The sequence below is a fragment of the Akebia trifoliata genome, chromosome 14, assembly GCF_017979445.1.
Source record: "Akebia trifoliata isolate Shusen 1 chromosome 14, ASM1797944v1, whole genome shotgun sequence".
Lineage (NCBI taxonomy): Eukaryota > Viridiplantae > Streptophyta > Magnoliopsida > Ranunculales > Lardizabalaceae > Akebia > Akebia trifoliata.
In genome coordinates, this window is record NC_141388.1 from 9,628,825 (window position 1) to 9,654,932 (window position 26,108).

At 33.8% G+C, this 26,108-nt stretch overlaps 3 protein-coding genes across 3 annotated transcripts; 2 read left to right on the plus strand and 1 right to left on the minus strand.

Moving 5' to 3' along the window:
• Positions 1-809: 809 nt before the first annotated feature.
• LOC147386110 (uncharacterized) lies at positions 810-9,207 on the plus strand. Its single transcript, XM_086422832.1, has 3 exons — positions 810-1,049; positions 1,172-1,277; positions 8,810-9,207. The coding sequence occupies exons 1-3, from the start codon at positions 938-940 to the stop codon at positions 8,886-8,888; spliced, it is 297 nt and encodes a 98-aa protein (XP_086278958.1). The 5' UTR covers positions 810-937; the 3' UTR covers positions 8,889-9,207.
• Positions 9,208-13,682: 4,475 nt separating this feature from the next.
• LOC147386111 (protein LEAD-SENSITIVE 1-like) lies at positions 13,683-14,938 on the plus strand. Its single transcript, XM_086423910.1, has 2 exons — positions 13,683-13,833; positions 14,093-14,938. Exons 1-2 carry the CDS (start codon positions 13,740-13,742, stop codon positions 14,734-14,736), a joined length of 738 nt encoding a protein of 245 aa, XP_086280036.1. The 5' UTR covers positions 13,683-13,739; the 3' UTR covers positions 14,737-14,938.
• Positions 14,939-20,565: 5,627 nt separating this feature from the next.
• Positions 20,566-24,034, minus strand: LOC147386112 (subtilisin-like protease SBT4.3). The gene is made up of 8 exons (XM_086423287.1): positions 23,902-24,034; positions 23,570-23,807; positions 22,883-23,393; positions 22,710-22,786; positions 22,406-22,612; positions 21,717-21,828; positions 21,422-21,635; positions 20,566-21,322 (listed from the first exon to the last, which is right to left on the minus strand). Exons 1-8 carry the CDS (start codon positions 24,032-24,034, stop codon positions 20,754-20,756), a joined length of 2,061 nt encoding a protein of 686 aa, XP_086279413.1. The 3' UTR covers positions 20,566-20,753.
• Between the last annotated feature and the right edge of the window lie 2,074 nt (positions 24,035-26,108).

Below are 26,108 nucleotides of genomic sequence, written 5' to 3' on the forward strand. Positions count from 1 at the left end.
TTGGCCAATGCCCCTAGTATAATGAAGGTCAATGAATAAATGGGTCTGATCGACCCAAGAGCCAAGCGGGTCCATTGACACCCCTAAACTGAAGTAAAACCACCTAAATTCAATGGTATTAAGGTGTTGGAAACATTAGCTAGCGTGCCGCTAGTACCAATGATAAGGCTTTTCCCACTAATCATTGCTTGTGCATAGCAATCATGATAACATCATCGTAGTCCTGAGAAGAGGAAGCAGATCGCTAGTAGAGCTTTTAAAAGGTGGAGAGAGTGGCATATGACCAAGACAACAAAATCGGTTCGTTAAAATCTGAAAAAGAAAAAATGACCTGATTTTTCTATTTCAACCTTCAAACCTCAAGACAAGTAGAAATTTTGAAAAAAGTAAAAGAAAATAATGGAATTTTGGATAAAAGAATCAAAATTTTTTTGAGACCCAAAACAACTGAACATAAGGTTGAATGGATTAAAAAGTTTTATCATGAAAATTATAGAGTTTTTGAGGTAAAAAAAAAAAAAAAAAAGGGTATTTAGGTTATTTAACATTACTGTACAAGAAAAGACCAAGGTCAAGGGGGCATGTTGTAAGTTTGAATTCTATTCACAAGGGTATGTCAAATATTCATCAAAATGCCAAGGTGCAGGACTGGTCCTGTATCTAACGTTTGGAAATTGAAATGGCGATTTTACCCTTCTAAAAACTTTAATAGTCCTAAGTGTACGGGAGTGTTTTGTCAAATAACTTTCTCTATTATCCATGAGCAAATCCGTCAATTCGACCATTTCGTGGCTGTAAGTATAATGTTCTCATTTTCGTTTCGTGGCAGTAAATATTACGCAACTCTCCCCAAGTGTAATTTGGCATCTCTTGATTTATATAATCTGGTTCATCTGAAGCTATTTGGTTGAAAGAAAGAAATATCTTTGATCGAAAGATGAAGAAGGAAGAAACAGTGAAGCTGATCAGTGCTGAGGGTTTCGAATTTGTGATCGATAAGAACGCGGCCATGGTTTCTCAGACCATACGAAACATGCTCACTTCTCCAGGTCTCTCTCTCTCTCTCTCTCTCTCTCTCTCTCTCTCTCTCTCTCTTTCTGTCTATGAAATTAATGGAGATCGTGTAAATGTTTCTCTTTTGAGTGAAATTAGGGTTTCTTTGATCTGTCAGGAAGTTTTTCTGAAACACAGCATGGAGAAGTGAAGTTTCCGGAGATAAGTACTACAATCTTGGAGAAGATCTGCCAATATTTCTATTGGTCTAAGCAATTCGCCAGGTTCTCTTCTTTCCTTTCTTTCTCTCTTTTTCTTATTATGTATGTATGTCGATTAATGTTATTTCTGAATTTAGAGATTAGCATTGTTTCTTATTGTTCTTGAATTAAAATTTTTATTTTTATTTTTATTTTCTCAAGAAATGAAGTTTTATTTTTAAAATTTGGTGGATGGAAGACTTGCATCGCAAAACCCCTAACACAGCTATTAGAGAAGCCCTTGATTCGGGAGATTTAGAGGCTACAGAATATAAGGACAATTCTGTGTTAAAGCCTTGCCATTTCATGTACAATAAGGTTGAAGGAGGGTAGAAAGAACAAAAGATCTTTATTTCAATTGGAAAAAAAAACCAGGACTTTATGGGGAAATTTGTGATTTAGAGTGTGGATTTATTATAGTCTATTCAGGACTTCTATTGTTGGGTTTGTAGGGTCTCCTGAATTGTGCATTATCTCCATTTTTTTATGGGCCAAGAGAAAATTTATTTTGATAGAAGGAAAGGCTGAGATAACCAATCTAAAGATACAAGAAAGCTTGAGATCAAGCAGAGGGAGCCTTAAGCATCAGGATCTTAAGGAAATTTTACAAACCCAATCCCATCACCCCAACAACTCTTGTAAAAAAAAAAAAATCCTTGAATTCTTCATAGATTTTACATGAAAAGAGCATAAACCCCAAGATGGAGATGATCGCCAAGGATGGATTTCTCCTTGTTTTCCGAAGCACAAGAGTTTTTTTACTTTCACATACCCCCAATTGATAGCCAATGGAGCTATGCTCCACATAACTCTCTTGAATGCTCCAAATCTTGATCCAAAGTGCAACCAACTCTCGAAGAGAGATACCATCTCCCACGGTACAATCTGAGACTTCTAACAGAGCTTAGAAATAAGAACAAATCTCTCTAGCCAGCAAACAGTGAATAAAAACGTGCTCCACTGACTCCCCATCTAAATTGTGCACTCTCTTTTATTGACATTTATCTTGATGTGAGAGAATAGGTTTTGCCAACTATAGTTTGCTCTAATTTTGAGATAAACACATTACCTTATTAGCATGTGCACTCCAAGTTTGGGTAGGTGTGATTATCACCAAAGATGCAAATTTAACATTTAACATTTTATTGGCATGCGCATATTTCATTACCTAACTTAGCTAGTTGATAAGACACATTGAGGTTGTTCCCTTGTCTTGGGGTTCAAAACCCCCCTGAACCCACTTCACCTTGCTAACTACAAACCCTTTACCTATGAAAAAAAAAAAATTCCATTCCAACTTTGGCTGCATATTGTCCAATTGTCCCTCTCAATTTTAAATGTTTTATATCTCTTGACATATCCAAGCATAACGTTTAGTAATTCTGCTAGAGTTGATTTGTTCACCACTACCCTATCAGCTTTGGAGGTTACCTTTTACTGGTGATTGATCTGGTGTATTGGTCCCATTTTTTTTTAAATTTTCAGTGCTCTTTCTTCATGGTTTCTCTATTTACAATTCCACTTTGCAATAGAATGGCTTGCTGATCCTGGAGCATGTACCTCATTGTTTCATTGAATCACCACACATCATCACCGTCAGTCAGGAGATGATCAGTATTTTTCTTAGGGTTTGGCAAGAATCCAAGCCTTACTTGTTAGGAGTGGGATCACCATCCAAAACTAGAAATTGAACTATTTTATGAGCAGTATTCTAGGAAAAATATTCTTGAAACCCTATTTCAATGTGCCATCTTCTCCAACAAATTAATAACACTGAGACATCTACTTAAACGATGTAACAAACTGGCATTTGCTTTGACCGAAAATAGTTTGATTGGAATCTTAAATTTCAAGAAACATTTCAGAAGTTGTTTAATTAAGTGTTTTCATATTCACTATCTTCATTGATGTAATGATGGCATTCCCTTCAAACTGCTTCTAGAATTTTGAGCAAATCCAAAAGTTACTAGTCAAATTTTAAGCAAATCTTATGGTGATTCTGATGATACATCACATTCTTTTATCGCATGAAAAAGTAGAAGAGGTGGTAGTTCATATTTTAAAGCAGTATGAAAACTTGTGCTTCCTCACCATTTTACCTCTATGCACTTGCAAAGCTAGTTCAGGCCAAGGTTCAAAATTTTGTTTTTTTTTTGGTTAGTGTAAAATTTTATTGCAAAGGGAAGAAAGAAAATACAAATGCAAGAGGCTGAGGCAGCCCCCAAGCCAAAGCAATGAAGAATCTACAAAGCTAAAGTAAACAAAAAAACAACAACAACAAAAAAAGCGCTACGAAACACATAAAGAATCTCATCTAAACACGAAATCTTCGAAAGAGAGCCTTACAAAATCTGTGTTTGATTTCAACCAAGGGTAGAGCAGCCCCAAAATTTCCAGAAACACCGTGTGAGACGTACTATCCTTTCCTTGGAACACCCTGATATTTTTTCTCTCCAAAGACCCCAAGCAATGGTCGAAGGAAGGATAGCCCAAATGTGACATTTTCGACAAGAGACGATATTTAATGTCCACCATTCTAGTAATGAGATGAAAGTTTGTGGAAGAACCCAATCCATTTGAAATAGGGAAACAAATTTTATCCAAATACTCTGGGGAAAAAAAAACCAATGGATTAGGGTGTGATTAACAAACCCCCACCCTCAAACAAAGATGATGAAAATTTGGAGTGATCCAACCTCGCTTTATCAAGTTATCAAGTTGTCCAAGGTAAGAATCTTCCCTGAGGAAGCTAGCTAAAGATAGGAAGAAACCTTGGATGGGACGATAGCCAACCAAATGATAGATTCCGAAGTAAATTCTTTTATGAGATATCAAATATTGAAGAGTAGATTTTAGTTTTTATTTAATTTTCTATTTTAGGGCTTTAATTTTATGTTTTTGAGGCTTATTTTGATGTTTTATTAGCCTATGATATTAGTATAGGTGTTGGGGGCAATTTAGTAACTTTATAATGAGTTTTCAAAGGCTGAAAATTCATGGGAAATAAAGTTACGGGATTGGGACATAGATGGTATTTTTGATTTTGTTTTATTTAAGTTGTTTTAAGTTTTATTCTCAACTATTGGATCTCATTATTTTAGCTGGATGGTTGAAATTAGATTTAGGGTTTAGAGAACATTATAAATACTTGCTTCTTACTGTAATTTTCTTAAATGATGAATAAAAAGAATACTTGAGTTTGATCTTCCCAAAAATGGGTGTAGTGTGAGGCCATTTTGGAGTGAGTCCAATATAATCTTATTTTTTTCTAATCTTTATTTTACTTTTTTATTATTTTAGTTCATTGTTCTTGATTTTCTAGAATTCTTGATTCTTGGAACCCTTTCTTGATGTTTGGTTCTTGAAACATATAAACCTCTACCCGTAATCCTTTTCCCATTTTTTTTTAACCCTTTTCATATAGCATTTTATTTTTGGTCATTGGGATTATTGTCATACTTGCAAAAGTTCATAATTAAATAACTATATCCTACCCAAATCCTAAACCAAACTTCCAAATATCCCATATTTTCTTTTCTCCCCTCACCGTCATGTATCAATTTTCAATCGATGGAAAAAGGAATTTATAGAAGGAATGAACTGAGAATCTCTTCTCCTTAGCCAATTTTCATTCCATCATATCTTGATCATTCACCCTGAATTGTATAGAATTCAAAAGATCGAGAAAAGATGTTACCTCCGTTATCTCCCAGTCATGGAAATTCCTTTTGAAATCCAAATCCCAAGAAGTGATGCTTCCATTGCGAATCAGACATTGCTCAACTGAGCAATTCTTTTTCAACGAACAAGCGTACAAGGAAGGATATTGAGTTGACAGAGTCAAATTTTCTCACCAGTTATCCTCCCAAAACTTGATCCTGTCCCTTGAACCCATTCTATAAGTAATCTCTCTATAAATTTATTAGCAACCATGAGAATCCCTTTCCACACACTACAACTGTATGTACCTATTACCTCACTGCTATACTGCCCAAACCTCTTCTCCCATACTTTTCCTTAAATAACTCTCCTCCACAAACCACTCATCTCCTCCCCAAACCTCCATAACCACTTTCCTAAAAGACCCATGTTAGTAATCCGTAGACCTCTGATTCCCAAACCATTGTTTTTCTTTAGGGTACAAATCAATTTTCAATTAACTAGATAGCACTTCATACCTCTATTCTTGTCATTCTAAAAAAAAAATTCTCCATTAAATGTTCCAATTTGATCTCCGTCGATTTAGGCAAAGAAAAGAGGGAAAGGAAGTAAATCAAAATATTGTTCAATGTGCTTTTGATTAAAGTTATCTTCCCTCCTTTAGAAAGGTATCTCGCCTTCCTAGTGCTTAGCTTCTTCTTCAATCTCTCAACTACCCCTTCCCAAATTCTCTTGCAATTGTAAGGAGCCCCTAAAGGTAATCCCAAGTAAGACGAAGGGAGAGTGTGCCAAAAGAATAACCCAAAGAAGTTGTCAAACACAGGACAATCATTCATTTTTTTTATTTTTTATCAATGCAATCATTTATGTTTCCCACCCCAAACATCTTACTTTTCTACAAGTTTATGTGCAAACTTGAAATAGCCTCAAAACAACAAAGTAACACTTGTAGGATTATCACTTGCTCTTTAGAATGGTCCAAAAACACCAAAGTGGCATCTGCAAATTGGAGGTGAGAAACCAGGGGCCTTTTATTAGTAATTTCCTTAATTCAACTGCTATTTTGAAAAGATTACTCAAAGTCTCAACCACGACAAGAATAAAGAATGGGGATAAGGGATCTCGTTGTCTCCGACCCCTCAAGCTTCTAGAAACATGACTGCCATTGACTAGAATTGAGTAGGAGGCCGTTATGATGCACTTCATGATCCAAGCTATCCATTTTGTCCCAAACTCCATCCTAACTATTATGTACTCCAAAAATTCCCAACTAACGTGATCATGGGCCTTTTATAAATCTATTTTTCCCACCAACCAAGTTAATGGGCCTGAAGTCTTCAAGATTATTGACCCCCACTCTTTTGGGGATCAAAGCCACGAAACTACTATTTAGTCCAAACAATTTTTCTCTTGTAACTCCTTGAGCACCTCCATGAAATCTATCGAAATAATATCCCAACACTGTTTGAAAAAAGCCATAGTGAACCCGTCCGAGCCCTCATGGAAAAGACCACAGATCTAACCTCCTCTTCCCAATTGGTCTCTCCAACTGCACCCTATCCTCCTGATTTAAGGTGTTAAACCCCAAGTTATCAGGACGAGGTCGTTTAGATTCCCTTTCTCTATAAAGCTCTTTATAATATCCCACCACTTATGCTCTGATGCCCTCCTCTCCTTCCACCTTAGGCCCCATTAATTGAAAGCTTAGAGATCAGATTACTTCTTATGTGGAAATTTGCTACTTTGTGGTGGTGTTCCCTTCCTTCAACCATTTAATTCTTGACTTTTGTCTCCAATTGATCTCCTCCATCAACGCCACCCTTTAGAATTCCAATTTCAATTCTGTTCTCCTAACTCTATCCTCGATTGTCAATTCCTCCACTTCCTCTTTTGCATCCAAATTCTCAATGTCACTAAGAATTCCCACCTTCTTCTCGTTTACCTTACCCAAAACCTCCTTGAGCTTAATCTTAAACACACACCTTGGGTTTCCTATCGGAGAGCACTCATTCCACCAATCCTTGATAAGATCCGAAAAATTGGGGTAAATTAGCCACATATTCTCAAATGTAGAAGGCAACGGTTTGGTTCTAGCTTGCCCCGCTTCCAAGAAAATGGGAGTATGGTCAGAAATAGGGCTAGACGTAACCGAATGAAACACCTTCTAGAACTTCTCTAGATGTGTAGGGAGAATGTACTAAATGTTGACTTCACCTTAAACTTAGGCTAGTTGAAATTATTCGAAGAATTGTGATTCAGCATGGAGAAATCTTATAGAAAAATTAGCAACTTTGAGATGTAGGGAATTTCTTCCAAAACACCTGAAAGACACAGATTATCCAAAAATGATAAAAACAAGTATGATGACACACTCATAACCTGTCTTGTTACATCAAATACTATTTCAAGTAACATATGCAAGATCAACATTGGGATTTGAGACAGAATTTACAATCTATGGTAGACTGTTATCTACGTACTTAGTGCTGAAGTTCCTGTACATCTTTAATTTCTCACTCACAATTGGCCCAAAATACCTCTCATCATCATTCATGCAGTCATTTGTTGATACTTCAATCCAAACAATAAATACTGATGATTCACTTTATAAGAGGATTATCTTTACAATGTGTATTTTTGATCTGTAATAAGCCTGCATATATCATTCATGCAAAAATTTGTTGCCCTACGGGTTCCATAAGATTTAGTGAAAAAGGTTTTTTGACCAACTTGTGGACCAGGTTAAACACACACCAAAAGTAATATTTTGAGTTACTTCAAATGTGCTTCTTTGGAGGAGCAATTAAGGAGACTTCCTATTCTATCTTTGTATTTTCCACTCCTGGAACACAACTTCAATCTCCCTATAAATTTTAGCTTCTCTTAACTGCAAGTAGTCATTGAAGAATTTATTTGATATTTTTTTTTGCTGCTTTCTAATCCCTGCCAATTGAACATTTATTCTTTTTTGCATGCTTTTGAAATGTGATACTGCTTTATGGTTATGATTTTTTTAATATGACACTTAAATATAAACGATGACAAAACTTTACCCATATACACCTTTTAAAAAAAAAAAATCGGTAACCATGCACTTGAGAATGTTTTTTAATTTACCGTTCCTTTTGAGGAAAATATTGCTTTAATTTTGGTTTGGGAATTCATTTTCAGTTAAAGGATAAAATACTAGTTACTGTGTTTTTCATCTTAATTTTAATTTTGCATCTGAGACAATGGTAAACAAACCTACTGAGGGCAGCATAGAGATATTGTTTTAAATTATTACTCACCTTGTTTACCTATTCCCCCTTTTTTTTCTTCTACCCGTACCATTGTACCTATCAACAATGAACAAAATGATTGGTGCTTAAATAGTGTGCAAGAGAAAGTAGCCTACATGGGGAACATTGAAATGGAAAATGTGATGAAAACAAAATTAATTTTTATTCGTGAGGTAATAAATAACATTGACATCCTATTGGGTGTTTAAGCTTAGGATGTTGTGGATAATATGCATGATCTATCCTTCCATTAATCAATTTGTTAGTGAAAGCTTAGTGTTACTGTTCAATTATGTAAAACATAGCCACCTTGGGAGGTTTGTTTTGATGAAAGTGAAATGTTTGTTTTGGGGCTAATGGTAATACAAACATCTACAGACATACTAGTTAACTGGATCCTTCTCATCTAAAATATATGTTAGTACTGAATGAAACACCACTTATGCTTCGTATGGGAATGTCGTGTGTTTTCTCAATCTCCTTTTAATTAAACTTGGCACTCAACTGTTTTTTTTTTATTTATTTATTTATTTTTAAATCTCACATTGGTATATGATATATATATATATATATATATATATATATATATATATATATATGTTGCTCTAATGCCAGTGGAAAGGAGACTGAGTTCCATATTGATCCTGAAATATCGCTTGAATTGATGATGGCTGCTAATTATCTCCACACTTGAGAAACTTGCTTTACCTCTCGAGTAATAGTCCTACTGAACATTGTAAGATTTTCTGCATTAAATATCAGAGTCTTCCCCCTCCCTCCCTCATTTTTTTTTTCCTTGTTTGTTATGGCTTTGGGGGCTTAGACGACTACCACCAGATAATTCCATATGATTTGGGTAATGTATGGTCTTCTTGAATATGTGATTCTTGCCTTTGGAAACCATATAAAGGGGACTAAATGTAGGCAAATTGAATGCAATTATTGAAAGATGTGACATTGTTACAAAATCGCATATCTAACACACCAATACTGTTGTTGTACCTTTTGGTCAATCTTTGTTTCAATGTCTGTTCCTCTGCTAAGAATCTCCCTCTATCCTCACAACTAGCTTTGTCAATTTCATTACAAATTCTTCAATTCTTGGTCTCTAAAAATATTGTTTATTTTTAAAGGATACAAATGCTCTTCGTTAATGTTTGGCATATTTTTTGGGTTGTAGGTATTATTAAATTAAGTTGATGTGTTGACTAAATGATTTTTTGAGTTGGTTATGTTGAGTCTTGGAACCAAGTGACGTTGAAATCCATGCAAGTCAATTCAACTTGTTCGAGTTTTGAGTTGACATGGCAAAATTTAAGTGATTCTAAAATTGTTCTTGACTGAGACGGCTTTCCCGAGTCATCTTGGTATCATGTCTGAAGAAGTGAGATTTCCAATGTGAATTGCCCTTCACATTGTTTATGACTTATCCAATGATTTGAAAATTTTATTCATCAATAAAACTTGATCGAGTCAATAAAAAATTTATACTTATTTGAATATATGAGTGTGTTCGAGATCGAGATAAGTTAGGCAACTCATCTCAGTATTGTTCATGGACGAGGTAGATTTTCAATGTTAATTGTCTCGCATGGTGTTTCGTTTGACAATGGAGATGACTCAGTTAATATTTTGAAAATCTAGGCCTAGTCAATAAAACTGAGCCAAGTCACTTGGGATATTGTACTTTTTGATGAAAGTAGTTTTTTAATAGTTTGAATATGTTTTACCTAACTAAAATATGATCTTGTAGCTAAGCACTTTCTAATTTATCAAATTTATAATTATTTACATCTATATATAAAACCCAAATGTGATTCTTACTCTTTTACCCCTCACATAAGTATGTCTTTCTTATTCTCTCTTTTCTTTTCCCCTTTAACCCCAAAGAGGCACCGTCAAATTCTATTATAAATATATCACAAAACTTCTCTCTTTATTTATTAATTTTATTGTCAAACAACTTGGTTTGGTTTGACTCGGTTCTGGGTAAATTTGAACCGAATCAACATAGGTCGATTCTACTAAATTAGAACTAGAATCAAACTGAATTACCATTAGAATTGAATCAAACCAAATTGAGCCATGGTCGGTTTGGTTCAATTCAGTTTATGGATTGCCAATATCCTAAAAAATTGATTTAAAGAAATATATTTTTAACAAAAAAATAAAAAAATAATCATAAAAATAAAATTCATTAATCCATGTCCAAACTCTTAAAGTAATTCATTACAAATCAATATATATATATATATATATATATTATATAGAGGTTCAGTTCTCAATTTGATTCAATTCTATATAAGCCTTGAACTAAGAATTGAACCAAATTGATCGGTTCCTCCATTTTCTTAACCCAGAACCGAATTAATCACAACTTATTCCAAATCAACTTAAAGCTATAAAATTAGATTGATTCTCGATTTGATCTAGCCCAAGTTGCACCCCCTTAGTCAAAGTTAGGTTGGTTCCACGTATACCCATAATAGGAATCTAACTAAAACAGTGATTTGATTTTTATCAGTTTTTATATCAGGTATGGGAAATAAGAATAGAATGTACAAATATCCGATACAATGCACATCGATTACCCAACAAGAAAGACAATTGTTTTTTAATGCAAAAAAAAACTAATAATCTAATTTATAATTCCTCACTTGATGGTTAACATTAACAATGGATTTTTGAAGCAAATCAAACTTTTGAGAAAAAGAATTATGAAACCATTTTGATATGAAGTCTTTGTTTGTAAGTACCCAACATGGGAACGTGTTGTCCACCTTTTAGTCACAATAGAATAGGATAAAGGTATGGTTCCGTTTCAATAGAGTAGGAACAGTGTCAATGTGGCATGTTTTGGTACATGAAATCAGTTTGGATGGAGATTCTCAAAAACATGAACAATAAATATAAAGTTTTCAAATTGGAAAATAGTGGGCTCACCATTGACGCTCTCCATCAACATGACTGTCCAGATGGTAGAGAATTCCAAAAAAAAATAAAAAATTAATAAATAAATTACTAATTACTAGAAGATTGAAATTCATCTTGAGGAAATCTGCATTTTTCCTCAAATCCTAAGGACTATGTTGATGGAAAGCCTCAACCGTGATTTTTGGTTAGAAAAGTCCAAATTATTTAAGCATTAACTTCTTGGACATTCCTCGATGGAAAGCCTCAACCGTGATTTTTGGTTAGAAAAGTCCAAATTATTTAAGCATTAACTTCTTGGACATTCCTCGATGGAAAGCCTCAACCATGATTTTTGGTTAGAAATGTCCAAATTATTTAAGCATTTACTTCTTGGACATTTCTCAAATCTATGTCCATGGAAAGCCTCAACCATGATTTTTGGTTAGAAAAGTCCAAATTATTTAAGCATTAATGTCGATGGAAAGCCTCAACTGTGATTTTTGGTTAGAAAAGTCCAAATTATTTAAGCATTAACTTCTTGGACATTCCTCGATGGAAAGCCTCAACCGTGATTTTTGGTTAGAAAAGTTCAAATTATTTAAGCATTAATGTTGATGGAAAGCCTCAACTGTGATTTTTGGTTAGAAAAGTCCAAATTATTTAAGCATTAACTTCTTGGACATTCCTCTTGAAGCATTAATGTTGATGGAAAGCCTCAACTGTGATTTTTGGTTAGAAAAGTCCAAATTATTTAAGCATTAACTTCTTGGACATTCCTCGATGGAAAGCCTCAACCGTGATTTTTGGTTAGAAAAGTTCAAATTATTTAAGCATTAATGTTGATGGAAAGCCTCAACTGTGATTTTTGGTTAGAAAAGTCCAAATTATTTAAGCATTAACTTCTTGGACATTCCTCGATGGAAAGCCTCAACCATGATTTTTGGTTAGAAATGTCCAAATTATTTAAGCATTAACTTCTTGGACATTTCTCAAATCTATGTCCATGGAAAGCCTCAACCATGATTTTTGGTTAGAAAAGTCCAGATTATTTAAGCATTAATGTCGATGGAAAGCCTCAACTGTGATTTTTGGTTAGAAAAGTTCAAATTATTTAAGCATTAAATTCTTGGACATTTCTCAAATCTATGTCAATGGAAAGTCGAGATCGTAATTTTTAAGGATAGCATTAAATTCTTGGAAATTATACTATTCATCAAAAAGTAAGTCTAATAAGATGACCTAATTTCTCAATCTAATAAATTTGAGTTTTCCAACTCAAAGGCGATGGAGCTTCGGTTAAGTCAATTCAATGTTTCACAAATCAAGTAGTCAGGTTTTCTTTCGGCTAATCAAGTAAATGATATATAAATAAAATAAAATAAAAAAGAGGGGAAAGGGAGCCCTGAAAACTTATAAAATATCGATGGTCACAAGACCCCACAGATCTTCAACATAAGCTTGCTTAACAATTAAAGGCAACTCGTCCAAAGATTAAAAAAAAAACATCAAAACTTTCCGAATTTGGACAAATCAAGTAAGGTGAAAAAATAAAGTATGTGCTATATAAATTAATTAATATATATCAGTCTTTTTCATTTAAAAAAAAATAAAAATAACATAATTCCATCAAGTTTCTAACTTGATTTGGTAGGAAAAACTCTAAGGGTCTATTTGATTGCATGGAAATATGGTTAGAGTGAAAAAATTATTTCATATAAAAAAAATCAGAAGAGGGAGGGGGCATGGAGAAGAAGCATAAGAAGAGAGAGAGAAGAGGAGGGTGTTCAATGACGGTGATAGTGGCAGCGAAGGCAGTAGTTAGGGAATGAGAAGGAGGTTAGGGTTCTGATTTGGGGGTAATTTGGGAATTAATTTCATCATTTTCCAGTTGATACAAGTGGAAAAATAAAATCCAATCTTTTGCTGAATTTTTGGATGATAATCTAAAATGCATTTGCACATGCCAATTGCCACCTACCATTCTATATATAAGAAAGAGTGATGGGAATGTGCAATTGTGTTTCCCGAGGAAAAATATATATGATTTTTTATGTAACTACACCAATTAGAGTAGGATTGATTTCTTTCTTCTTTTATAAATATAGAAGGACAATAATGAAAAATGAATTATTTTTCTCCCTTATCTTATTTTGTTCTTCATCTGCGGTGTGTTTGGATTAATTAATCATGCTAAACTAACTTAATTATTCAAATATAAATAAATAATTTTAAGATGGTTTAAACTTTAAACATGTTGACTCGGTCCGAGAGGCGATGAATCAAGACAAATCAACTTGGTATTAGGAGTATATATATATATATATATACAAAAAACTCGACAAACCATGTTTTCACGAGGTCTACGATTAATTCCTCTCGTATTTTTTTCCTTGGAGGGTCCAGACCCTATGATAATAAAAATATGGTTGGAAGTAGTTGGAGCAATTATCTTGAGTCTTTCAAAGTCAATATGATATCCTTTTCCTAAGGATTATCCAATGATCTCAGCCGTTCGTTCGAGAGATGAGTTCCTACTTAGTATTGTACTCTATAATTTGTATATATATAGGGAGTAATAGTGTTAAAAAATATGCACATCTTCTTGGAGGAAGTGGAGCTCAGACTTAGATAGATGGCTTTGTTCTCGCAACAGACCCAAAGGGATGATCTCAAACCAGGCGATCACATATATTCATATAGGTTAAAGCACCAATATAGTCATCATGGTCAGTTTAATTTATTTATTTTTTGTGAAATTATTAATATTTATAGATATTAAATCAACTAAATTATAGAAAGTCACCAAATCATATAAATATTCTAACTATCAATACTTCTAAAATATCCTAATTGATATATGCTAAATATAGCGTTCTATATCACAGTCTAGCAGTTGTGACGAGACATACTGACAATAATACAATGTATCTCATGCATCTTAATATGAAACATCTTATTCTTTTGACAAATATATGTAATTGACAGGGATATACATAGGAGATGGAGAGGTTATTCACTTTGGGTCAGCTCGTTTAAATGGAATGAGTTCTATAAACCAAGTCGTTAGCATATCTAGGCACTCTTCATGCGAAAAATGCTACCCAGGCTCCACGAAGCCCCCAGGAGTCACCAAGAGTTGCCTTGATTGCTTCCTCCGTGGTGGAGATCTTTATATCTACAGGTATGGTGTGTCAAAGAAATTCTTTTTTCTCAAATTCCGTTGTGGAACCTGCACTATAATCGAATCAGATCCACCAGAAAGGGTCATTCATCGTGCCTATTACCTCCTCCAACACAATGGCTTTGGCAAATATAATGTTATGCATAACAACTGCGAGGATTTTGCAAGATATTGTAAGACAGGTTTGATCAAGAAGACGTCAATCGGGAGTTCCATGGCAGCGTGTTTTATTGCCAAAGTCACCACTCTTTCTCCTATTGAATACCAAAAGGCTCGTTACAAACATGATCTTGGACATGGTCAAGACAACTTCAAGGCAATTCTAGTGGAACAACTGGTGCATGAGAACTCTATGCAATGGGAGACTCAACAAGGTGCTAATACGCAGTTCGAAATTCCGCAAGATGACCCTGAATCCACTCAGCAAGTGTTAAGCCACGACGTTTAGATAGAGGTCTCAAGCCAAATCCCAAATATCTAGGAGGAGGTTAGTAGTAGTGTATGAGAATGGCAGGGTCATAGCAGTTGGAGAAATTTATACTTGATGTTATCTTTCTGTTGCATTGTTATTTCAAGTACGTGGAGTCAATCTCTGTTATTTCATATGTTAGGTGTGGGTTATTGGTGATAGTGACTTTTGATTGTTCCTCTGTTTTCCGCTTATTATTATTATTTTTCCTGGTATTATGAGCATGGTTTGCTATTTAAGCAGTCGTGGGTTATCAATAAAGGCAAGAAAAAAGTATTCTAGAAAATTGTGGTACATTCTCACCCACAATTTGATTGCTATTTTCTCAAATAAAAACAAATCATTAAAAATTTCAAAAATTATTGATTAATAAAGAATTTCTATTGGTTGGAGGTAAAAAGGCGAATATTCGGAAACAAATGAAAAAAAGCAAAGTCAACATTGCAATACTTGAGTCAAGTCGGATCAGATGCCCAAATTTCAAAACAAAATTCTTCACAGTCACCGCGCTATGGTAAGGACGTGGTGGTCCTAGGGGGGACATCTTTGAGATTCGCACTGGAACTTTTCGGCTGCATTGCTTTTGCATTAATAGAGTTGTCTCAAAACAACTTGAACGGGAGTAATCCATAAATCCTAGAGAAACTCTATAAATAAGAAGTGCTGTTAGTTTGTTAGAGAGATTTGAAGGTGGGGGAAACTCCAATGCCTGAAGGATGAGGCTCTTCCTTTTCCTTCTCTCCTTTCTTCTTTGTTTTAGTTTTAATTTTAGTTTAGTTTATGTTTTTAATTTGAAATTTTATAATGAAGGATGATCCAACTAATGTTTAGACTCAAAATCAATGAAGAAGACCTTTCATCTTTCTAATCTCTCATCTTTATTTTATTTTCTTATTTGTTTCTTATGATGATCATTGACTAGACCCTCCATTAGAGTGATCAATGAAGCCAGAACAATATTTTCTCTCATAAATAATTTGCTCTTTACCTTTTGCTTCATATTTTTCATTGTGAGAATTCTTAAGTAGGAATTATTGGGTTAAGTATTTGATTTTCTAATTTTGATGGTTTATTCTTAGATAAACTCAAGCTAAACCATGTTTCACCAAGAACATCAAATACAAATTTTTTAATTTCATCTTATCGATTTATTCACAAACTTTTAGATTTCATTTTGGATTTAACTGCTTGATCTTCTAACTTATCGACAAGTAAATGACAAATTGATTTAAAGAGAGGATTTTCTCAAGTGGATTTTATCGTTCTAAGATTTACATTGCATATTTATTTCTTATTTTACTTTTAGTCAATTAGTGATACTCTTTGCTAAAACTGTTTTAATTCGATTACTTAAGTTTGAGTCAGTTTTGAGTTGAAAGAAATATTGAATCAACATTGTTTCTATGGATTAATCCTTGCTTGCCAAGGCTTAATTTGTTCACTATTATATTTGTAATCTGCACCGAACACCATTTTTGTACTTGAAGATTCTTACCTTTTGAGGGCAGGATTAAAAGTTCTCTCAACTTTTGAGATTTTTATCAAAGATTAAAGTACATTTTTTTATTTGAACTCACTTTTTCAAAAGGGTATTCTTGAGTTTTCTTAAGAGAGTTGACTCTCCAATTAGGTTGGAGCACTGATTGTTGAGATTTATGAGAGATCGTCATATGTCCTCTTTTAAGGGGAGGAGTAAGACCATGGGCTTAAAATGGACTTGATACGACTTTGGACTTGGGTCATGGGTTTATGACGACTTAGATTTGGGTATTTGAATTAGGCTTGAAATGGCGTTAGGTATTGTGTTAGGGTATGGATAAAAGATTAATTAATGGGGAGTAAGGGTAAGTTTGGATTTAAAGAGCAGGTATGAAATTGGGTTGAAAATGGGTTAGGGAAGTAGGTATGGAATTTGATGGGGTTGGATTGAGGACAAGGTTTGGGCATGTTAATCAATATAAAATGATGTATGTGTGTATGTATGCATGAAGAAATGTGTCAAGTGGCAATTATTATGTGATGTGGGCCTGTTGAAGGATTTTAAGCTCTTAATTGAAATCAACTTGAGATTTTAAAATTAAATTTTTTTTTTTAATGGGTTTGTGCAAATTCAAGTGTCTAAAAAGTGCTTTTGACTTCATGTTAAAATTAGAAGCACTTGGAGAAGTCAATCAAAACATGCCCCTAATTTCTTAGTGTAATAAATTGAGTTTTCCAACTCAAAGGCGATGTAGCTCGGGTTAAATCAATTCAATGGTTCACAAATCAAGTCAGGTTTTCTTTTGGCTAATCAAGTAAGTGATATAAAAGAAAAAAAAAATTGGGGACAGGGGAAAGGGAGCATACTCCTTAAAAATTACAAAATATCAATTGTCACAAAACTTTTTGGATTTGGACAAATCAAGTAAGGTGGTACAATAATGTATTATATAAATTAATTAATAAATAGCAATCTTTTCATTTTTAAAATTAACAACAAAAAAGAAAGAAAGAAAGAAAGATAACTCCATTGAGTTTCTAACTTGATTTGGTACATGGAAATTCATTTTCCATGAATTTTAAAATCCATGGGAAAATGGTTAGAGTGAAAATATTATTTCTTGGTGTTTGATTGCATCTAGAAAAAATAACAATAAAAAAAATCAAAAGAGAGAGAGAGAGAGGGTGTTTGATGATAGTAGCGGCGGAGGTAGTAGTTAGAAAATAAGTAGGTTAGGCTTTTGATTTGAGGTAATTTGGGAATGAATTTCATTTTTTCATGGATATAAGTGAGAAAATGAAATCCAATCTTTTGCTAGATTTTTGGATGATAGTTGAAATGCAATCAAATACGTAAAAAATTTCATTTTTCATGAAAAATGATTTTTCCAACCCATTTTCCATACCCAATCAAATACCTTTTATGCCATATATTTAGTCAAAAACCTTGACCAACACTTTTGGGTGTGTTGTCCAATATTCGAGATGATTCACCCTAGATTTTAGATGATTTGAACCCAAGTATGTGGTATCATTACCCAAAGACTCACCCTAGATTCGAGATGATTCATCTTATATTTTCAAAAATGTTGACCGAGAATTAGGAGAACTTGGTCCAGTCAATCTAGTTTTATGTTTTTATAAAACATATTTATTTTTTAATGATTTATATAAATTTTTATCTATATCTTTATTATAAGAATGAGATAAGGTGACGTTAAGTCTGGTTCCCATAAATGCTCCCCACTTTTATTATGTTTTACTGAATTTTGTTAATTTTTTAAAATTATAAATATTTTTTTGTTCTTAATGTTACCTTCAAAATCTCTTTAATTAATACTTTAAATTACACTTATAAAAATATAAAAAATGTACTTTATAATACATGTGGATTTGCACGTGCCAATTGCCACCGACCAGTGCCTGGCTATTTTTTTCAATGGACCGGGCTCGTATCTGGGCTTTTGTCCAGTCCATAGACCTCGTTTAAACTTTAAACATTTTGACTCGTATGAGAGGCGATGAATCTAGACAAATTAACTCGGTATTCCGAGAAAAAAAGAAATAAAACCAAAATGTCAGGTGTGGGACGAGACGAGAAACCATGTTTTTCACGGGGTCTACAGTTAATTCCCGCACCCCAAGTATGTATGTCACATAGATTACTCTCACATTTTTATCTTGGTTTTTGGAGTGTTCCGACCCTAGGATATTAAAAATATGATTGGGAGTTGGAACAATTATTTTGAGTCTTTCTAAGTCAATATGGTCTCTTTTTCATGGGTTTCAAAAAAAATTTAGGACTATTTCCCTTCAGGCTAGGAAAGATTCGGAAGGATTATCTAACCATCTCAGCTGTTCGTAACATCAAGGGTCCTTGAGCTCAGTTATGACATCACAAAACACGATTTGGTGATTCAGGGTTGTAGTGGACAAAATTCTATGAATTTTGAAAAAAAAGCATTAAAAAAAGTTATTTTTCACCATTGAATTTAAAAAAAATTAGATGGAAATTACCTAAATATCATTTTCTTTAACTTCTAATAAAAACCCTTGGAATTTCTCTCTAGAACCATTAATCTTCAAGTTCTTCAACTATACAACTAACCATAGTTTGCCCTCACTATAAGAAAATCTTGGCTTTGCCCTTAAGTACGAGCTCAAACTCTTTTATTTGTTTCATTATTTGAATTTTGAATGGCGTGTTTTAATTTTTCAAAGGATTAAAGATGAGAAAAGTCTATCCTATAAGTTCGTGAGTGCAGTTTTGTTCTTTATTAGAGTTGAAACTTTAGAAGGAGAGAAGGGAACAATATGGACATGCATTTAAAAAATAGGGAAGGTTGAGACTTGAGAAATAAGTTACTTGTCTGAAAATATATTCAATATTTAAATATCTCTCCATAATTAGTAATTATTATTAATTAATTATATTACTAAATAAGAAATATAAATATCCTCTCAAATAATTAAAAAAAAAAAAAAATCTCTTCACCCAATGGATACCAGTGGAGACCCGATTCTTAATGGGTTCTTAAAATGACTACCCATAATTGACCTGAAAATTAATCGGGTCTCTCAAAGTGGACCCAAAACCACTTAATTGATTCTGGGTATATCAAGTAATTGGGTAATTGGGTACCCGTTGATACACCTAGTCGGTAGACTCAATATCAACTAGATGTTGAGGTTAAATTAGGACTTTATTTGTTTCAATTAGATTAAGATTTATCAAGAGTTTTGACTTAATTAGATTAGGACTTTAATTAGAGATAAGGTTGTATTGGAATTTTAGTTTAATTAAGATTTTGTTTTATTTGTTTATAAATAGCACCCAATGTGAATCATTGTTAGTAGATCAAATTTTAATAATATATTATTATTTCAAAATCTCTCTCCAATTCTCTTCTTTCTTTTGTGGCTGTATGGTGTGTGTGGCTTTCTATTCATACTGCATATATTCAAATTATGTTATCCAAATACTTAAAAAATGAATGTCCATACAACAGATTTCAATATGGCATATAAAAACCGTATTTGTGGCATGTCTATTATATAATTTATGTTGTACGACCTAATCGAATAAAAATTAAAATAAGCCAAAAAGAAAAATAAAAAACAAGGTTGAAGATTTTTTTTCGCCTTTCTTTGTACGTCAGCACTGACAACATTAGAGCAATTAGCAGCCGAGATCTACAAAGCATATTAGCCATTGTTGGGGACACTCCAAATGTTCAGAGTTGTGTGTATTGTGAGACTTTTGTGCCTCTAACTTGATATTTACACCTAACATTAACCTACTTTATGTCTCATAATTAAGAAGACTGTGAATCAATTTATTAAGAAATATGAAGAAAGATAATCATAAATGCTCAAAAGAACAAAATCTAGGGCAGATCATCGTATCTTCTGTAAATGGAAAATTAATTATGGTATAGTTAGGAACTAAGCTTATTTACGGAACTATTTAATTAATTTGAAATCTTTTTTACTTATCTGCTAAATTAGAAAATTTGTTGTAAATCATGAAGTTTATTTGTCCATGTTAATATTTTTTTAATAATTTTCCGTGCTGGAGTGACCGCAAGACATACCTCACATCGCATATCCTGACATGAAAGTCTGTGCATGAACCATAGATGCTTTTTGACTTGTATCTCAATGAAAAACATCTATGGTTCCTACACACTTTCACGGCAGGATGTGAGATACGAGGTACAATTTTGAGGTGATCACTTCAGCATTATTCATTGTGAATATATCAACCCAAAGATGGACATGGAGACAAACCTGATTTACAATCCATAATACCCATATAATACCAACAACAAAATATGAGCACGAATATGATAGTTCTTATTCATCACCTCGATCAACATATACTTTGGGCTAACCCTCATTTAACAAGACAATAAGTAAATGAAGAGGATCAATATGGAGTAATGCAAACTCATGGATGAACTCATTACAGAACAACATGAGTTAATATAGACATGCTTTCATTAAAAACTTAAAAATCATTTTAAGAGCTTCAGATCTTCTTGTCCTACCCCATACACAACAATTGGACTTCTTACACTGTGTACACCATCTGACCATGAGAGCCAAGCAGAGATGACTATATTTGTTTGAAGTACTCCTCCGGTAACATTCACAACAAAATTTTGCTTCTCATCCAATGACTTGAAAGATAGAATGTTGGGAGTAACGGTGATATTCAGTAGTGGTTGTGGGCTGATTGTTGCCTTATAAGTAGAATTCTCTATGCCAACATTCGTGACTGTTCTCGGAAAATATATATTGAAGTGCTTTCCCAATGTTATATGAGCAGCCATGGAAGGATAATTGAGAAACGCATCAGTTCCGTTGCTCTTGCTGCAAGTTATGTTCTGTTGGGTTATGGTTCTAATCCTCTCTTTAGTGTAACCAATGTTACACAACATCTGAATGTAGTCACTTTCTTGAGTATCATACACTAATCCGGGATTTACAGCCTTTACAGGATCAATTTGGCCAGCACCATAAGCAAATTCTCTGTTTGTAGGGAATTCTTCGTCTGTTTGATTGATGACTTTCATGAGAGAAGCTATTAAAAGAAATCATGAAACAAGGTTAGTACTTATAAAAATTTTGTAATTTAAGATGGTAAAACATTTTCAAGGGAAACCATGATGGGTGAGATCACCTGTGGTCATAAGAGCGGATTTAATGGCTGCAGGGGACCATGTAGGGTGAAATGTCTTGACATAGGCAGCTGCACCAGTTGCATGAGGACATGCCATAGATGTTCCAGATATGATGTTATATTTTACTGATCGTTTGTCATCGGAAATCTGTGAAACCGATCCTTTGGGAGACCAACCGGCGAGGATGTCAACTCCAGGAGCACTTATGTCAGGCTGCATTGCACAAACATAAATCAAATAAATATAATAAACCTTATTATTATTAACATATAAAATATTAACATGAAAAGATACCTTTAGAATGTTATTGGAAACTGCATTGGGTCCTCTAGAGGAGAATGAAACGATAGAAGGAGCATTAGGATCATGAACAGCTTCACTCTTTTTTATATTGGCCGTAGGCTTTCTGCACAAAAGTAGACCAACAATAAGCTCCAAATTTTCTTTCGTGCTTTGTTGACGACATATTCTATATAGTAACTGGGATAAGGTGCAGACACAATGTGAAAAAAGCCCAAATTTGACAGCCTTGGGCTGTCAAATTTCATAAAATTCGACAGACCAAGAGGTCGAATGGGCATCGAATTTTTCATTCTCAAATTTTTTTTTCGACGGGCTGAAACTGTCAAATTAATGAAGGATGGGAGAAATTCGACAGCTCTAAGCCGTCAAATCTGGGAACATCAAGAATTTCGACAGCTCTAGACCGTCAAAATTCAGTTTCTAAAATTCGTGGGCCTTGGTCTGTCAATTTTTTCTGTTGAATTTTCCAGTTTTCACGTAGTGAGACAATAATGTTTACTTTGTTAACGTCTTTATAAACATTAGTACCTAGTGAATTTGCATTTTATTTTATGTTTTTTTTACAACAGAAGCCCTATAGCCCCAATGCGAAATGAGTTGGTCAAGGAATGGGAAATCCTTGATAGTGAGATGTACCATATAGCCTACTAAGACTCAACCCATTTTTCTAATACTCTCACCTGGTACTATTCATGTAAGACTTGATCTTTTTGCCATCAGTACTGCTAACAACAGTTGCTGGTAGCGGAAAAGATAATGCGTAGTCGTTTGCAAAATCAGTTGCCATCACTGTTCCTTGAGCCCCCGATAGTAAAATCCCACTCCCAGCTAAAAGCTCATCACAGAGGACGATCTTCCCTTTTATTCTTTCATAACTAAGGCAAGGTCTGGATTAAGAGGCAAGAAAGAAAGAAAGAAACCCATTTAAGTAAACGAAAAACTGTAAGTGCAAATTGGACTTTTTTTTCCTAATATTATTAGTACCTTGTAAGCTCCTGCCCGTCTCCATATATAATAGGAAAGAATGTTTTGTTTGTGGGGAAAGTGTTGATTGCACGTCCCTAATCAGTAAGCAAAGATTAGGACTTATAAGGTGATCAAATGGATAAACATTTAAACAAGATGAACGTTATATGAAGCATGAAGTGTACTCTCACCACAAATGTCTTCTCATTGCCTAATGTGACATTGCTAATTATTCGGCGATCCAAACTGTTTGCAGCAACAGTTAGCATCCATGGTGCACCATTTGTAACAGTAACCAAAGACGGGCCATCATTTCCCGCAGAAGCAGATGTAAGGATACCCTTTTTCATGGCATGAAATGCTCCTATTGCAATAGCATCCGAATCATAATCTATAGGCGAACGACCAAGTGAAACAGATAAGATGTCTACACCATCATCAATTGCATCATCAAAAGCAGCCAAGATGTCAGCATCAGCACACCCTCCAATCCAGCAAACTTTGTAAACAGCGATCCTCGCAGATGGAACAGCTCCTCTCGCAGTTCCTTTGGCAAGGCCATAGAGGCTTATGTTTCTCACTTCACGCCCGGCCACCGTTGATGCAGTGTGCGAGCCATGCCCTATTGTGTCACGAGGAGACTTTTCTTCCTGTTCCCCAAATGATTTGTCGGCTTTATAAAATTTTGCACCTATAATCTTACTGTAATTTCCATGGCAAAAAAAATCTATAAACAACATCTATGTTGCACAGATACTTCAAAATGAATGTAGACCATGATATACCCACAAAACGTCCCAAAAAAACATTGACTTGCATTAAACTGAAATCAGTTTTCTTTGTGGTTCATGTGCAAAATTTGATTGAACAAAACTTACTTGTTACACTTGAAGTTTTTGCAAACACCTTTCCATTTACTTGGGGGTGGGCCCATTCCTTCATCATTGAAGCTTTCCAATTCTGGCCAGATTCCGGTGTCAATGATGCCGACAACAACGTCACTCTCAACTTGAGGAAGTCTCTTCACAGTAGTTGGAAAATTCAAGAAATCCCATGATCTTGTTGTGTGAAGTTGGAGTGTTCTACTAGGAAAGACTGAGAGCACACCTTTCAAGCCTACAAGTTTGCATTTGATAGTGTTGTTATATTTGTTGTGACTATTAAAAGATTTAGAAAGGAAGAAACATAGTACATGTTCCACGAGTATTACCAGCTAGCTTTTTTAGCTCTTGATCTGTGAGATTGGCTGCAAATCCATTGAAGTTCTTACCATAGCTGTAGATTAAGGATTCCTTTGCCGAGCTACTTAAACCATTCAACAAAAAGTAGATTAGTGTCAGCATTTTAGATGTTCAAAGGCATGGTTTGACATTTAAATATCTTTATCGACTCTAAATAACAGGCATTCTAGTGTTATTTTGAAATTTATGACTGTTATCCAACATTAATATTATTTTTAATGAAGTTCAAATTTTAAACTTCAAATTTTATTTTAAAACATATTTTTTCCATATTTATTTTTGTTCATCTGCAGTGGGTAGCCTGATATGTCATCACGAACATTATTTGAAACTTTGTTCCAAGGTTTCTCCAACTTTTTCCCCTAAAACTGGTTAACCTTGCATTTATGAAACATGTTTGATCAAACAACAAAAGCAAGGAACTAGTTCAATATTGAAATCAAACAAATTAAGAACTAACCTTGGACTGGACTAGGTTTGGACTTGGCCATTATAATTTTGACATTTAGAAACAGGCCCTAAGATTTAAGAGAACAAGTCTAGACTTTGTTGCATTAAGGATGATATGTCAGTATATCTAATTATCAAGAGTGGTAGCAAAGATACCCTATTAGTAGTAATGCCATTACGAAAATGAAACAATTGAATAGAGGTTGATGATGTATAAAGGGTTGTTTTGAAACCATGGTTTCTAATCTCGTCTGAGATGGTGAATCATCTCAGTATCCCTCAATAACGAGTTAGATATTCGATGTGAATCTTCCCCCATTGTCTCAATTGTTAATTGAGATGACTCAGGTGATATTTTCAAAATGTCAGCTGAGTCAGTAAAACTCGATCAATTCACTTGGGTTTGTAACTTTCTATATTTCTTTTCTTAATTGTTTTTTAGAATTCAAAATATGTATTATATAAATAAAATATAATCTTAGTACTAAGCCTTTTCTAATAATCCATCTTAATTTATAAAATAATTATAATTATTTGCATATAAATACACATTAATAAATAATTGTAAACCAGTTTATCTCGTCCAAGATGTGCTGACTCAAACAAGTAAACTCAGTATTGATGTGGTGAGACAAATTATCGAGCTTTAACATTATATTTGAAATGCCGAATATTTTTTCCAAAGTCCTATAATAAAAAAGAGTTTCTATTGCCACACTAACTTTTTCTAATGCCACCCCAAGATTTGTGCTAACCTTGCGTGATTTACTTGTGAATTGAGGTGGCGTTAGCAAAAGTTGTTGTGGCAATAGAATCTCTCTAATAAAAAGATAACTGCTATTGGCACCCCAATTTTTATTTATTGCACTCCAATTTCTTAAATTATTTATAACACCCCAATTAAAGATGGGTGAATCTCCATTTTGTGCGATGAATAGGTTGAAATTTTGAGCTCGGTACATTGTTCATTTTAATTCCCAAAACATACATTCATCATTTTTATAAATACGAACTTGTGAGTTCATCACTTTTTATATCTACGAATTCGTAGCTATACCAACAAATTCATTGATTATACAAGTGAAGAATTCACTCGAAATGCATGTTTTGAAAATTAAAATGAACAGTGTACCAAAATCAGAATTTGGATATAAGTTACACATGTTTTGGGAAAAATCCCATTAAAGATTAACACACTATACAGACAATACAAAAGTTTGGCTCAAATGATTTATCTCAACATTATAACACTCATTCAAACAATTTTAGTAGTTTACAACTATGATTAGACTAATCTAAAATCCTCACCGCTCCCCCATGCCACCCAAAATATATATATATATATATATATATATATATATATATATATATATATATATATATATATATATATATATATATATATATATATGAAAAAAAAGAAAGAAAGAAAGAAAGAAAAAAATCTAACGAAAAAGATGAAAGAGATTCGACTGGCACCCCAACTTTTACTTATTCTTGATCATTCACTAATTTTCTTTATTTTTAACTGGGATGTAACAAGTAAAAGTTGGGGTGCCTATAGAAATTTTCTAAAAGAAGGAAAAGAAAAAGAAAAATAAAAAGAAAACAGAAAAACTAAAGGACATACCTGCCCTCAAGGACTTGCTCTAAGACATTCAAATGGACAGATTCCATTGAGAATCCTCCCTTTGGTTGTTCATCCATGAAGACAATGTAAACCTAC